This window comes from Fibroporia radiculosa (genome assembly GCF_000313525.1).
Source record: "Fibroporia radiculosa TFFH 294 genomic supercontigs, scaffold31280, whole genome shotgun sequence".
NCBI lineage: Eukaryota > Fungi > Basidiomycota > Agaricomycetes > Polyporales > Fibroporiaceae > Fibroporia > Fibroporia radiculosa.
In genome coordinates, this window is record NW_012133054.1 from 1 (window position 1) to 1,235 (window position 1,235).

General features: G+C 43.6%; 1 protein-coding gene across 1 annotated transcript; it reads left to right on the plus strand.

The window, feature by feature from the left end:
- Positions 1-274: 274 nt before the first annotated feature.
- On the plus strand, positions 275-896 carry FIBRA_09345 (uncharacterized protein; the record flags this gene model as incomplete). Its single annotated transcript, XM_012321657.1, has 2 exons — positions 275-520; positions 630-896. 2 exons carry the CDS (start codon positions 275-277, stop codon positions 894-896), a joined length of 513 nt encoding a protein of 170 aa, XP_012177047.1.
- Between the last annotated feature and the right edge of the window lie 339 nt (positions 897-1,235).

The window sequence follows — 1,235 nt, forward strand, 5'->3', positions numbered from 1 at the left end:
TAGCAGTTCTGTACATAGAACTTGTAGGTGCGTTCACTATTTGTTCAACACCAATGTCAGTGAGTATATTACAGCATCAGAAGGATACAGCAGTGACCCGCAGGAGTTTGTGGTCTACAGTGACAACATAATTCAACGACCCTCAAATGATGTTACCAGGTCCTGGCGATCTATTCCTTTTGACACCTCTACCCCTATACAAGACGTTGACCCCTTGGAACGGGTTCTACCCCACTTTCCTGGAGCATACACTAACTTTGTCACTCAACCTCCCATGGGTGTTCCTATCAATGGCAATCCTGCATTTGGACTACAACGGGTATCAACTACTGCTGCTGCAGCATTGTGTACTGCAGAACCTGTAGGGAACTGGAATGCTTCAGACAAAGAATGGGAGGAGGACACTTGGGAGTATTTGTTGATGTGGGATGACAATCTATTGGAGAGCCTTTGGGCATCACTTCAAGATATCAAGGACCCAGGAGTGACTGATGAAGTGGATAGGTTTAGAGCCATCAATGTGAAGATTAATCTACTTCTGGCAGCATGACAATCTATAGGGGCAGAACTTCTTTACACAGAGGAAGAGATGAGCCAATGTCGAACACGTCTCAAAGCTGCCAATTTAGAAGAACACCTCAAATGCCATGAGTTTTCTATTATCACTCCTCCTTCTGGTGCCATGCTCCGCTGCCTTTGTTTCTGTACCAAATGTGAGGTCGACAGTTATCTTCAAAGTGAGTGTTGGCATTGGTTATGCTCCTATTGCAGACTCCTACGCCCTTGTCATAAATTCCGCACTGCCACCAATATACAACCTGGACAACTCCCTTGTCCCACCAACAAACCTGGATACCTACAGGAGTGCCGCGCTCGATGGAAACTCTGAACAATGAATCTGGAGAGGGGGGTAATGTTACAGTGTTGGAGGGGGAGTTCTTTTTCTTTTCCTAACTATTTGTTGTTGACCCTGTACCTGTATAACTGATCCCATCACTTGATGTGTTTCACCTACATCAGTGTTTCATATCTATCACATTTTACCTATATCATGTTTCACTTACATCATGTTTCACCTCTATCATGTTTCATCTTCATCACTGATATAACCCAGTGAAACCTGTTTCATGTACATTACTGATCCAACTCAGTGTTTCATACTTATTAAACTCTATCCACATCACCCTATTCAAGTAGCACTACTTGCGCTACTGTACTTTAGTTTTGTCCTCTTG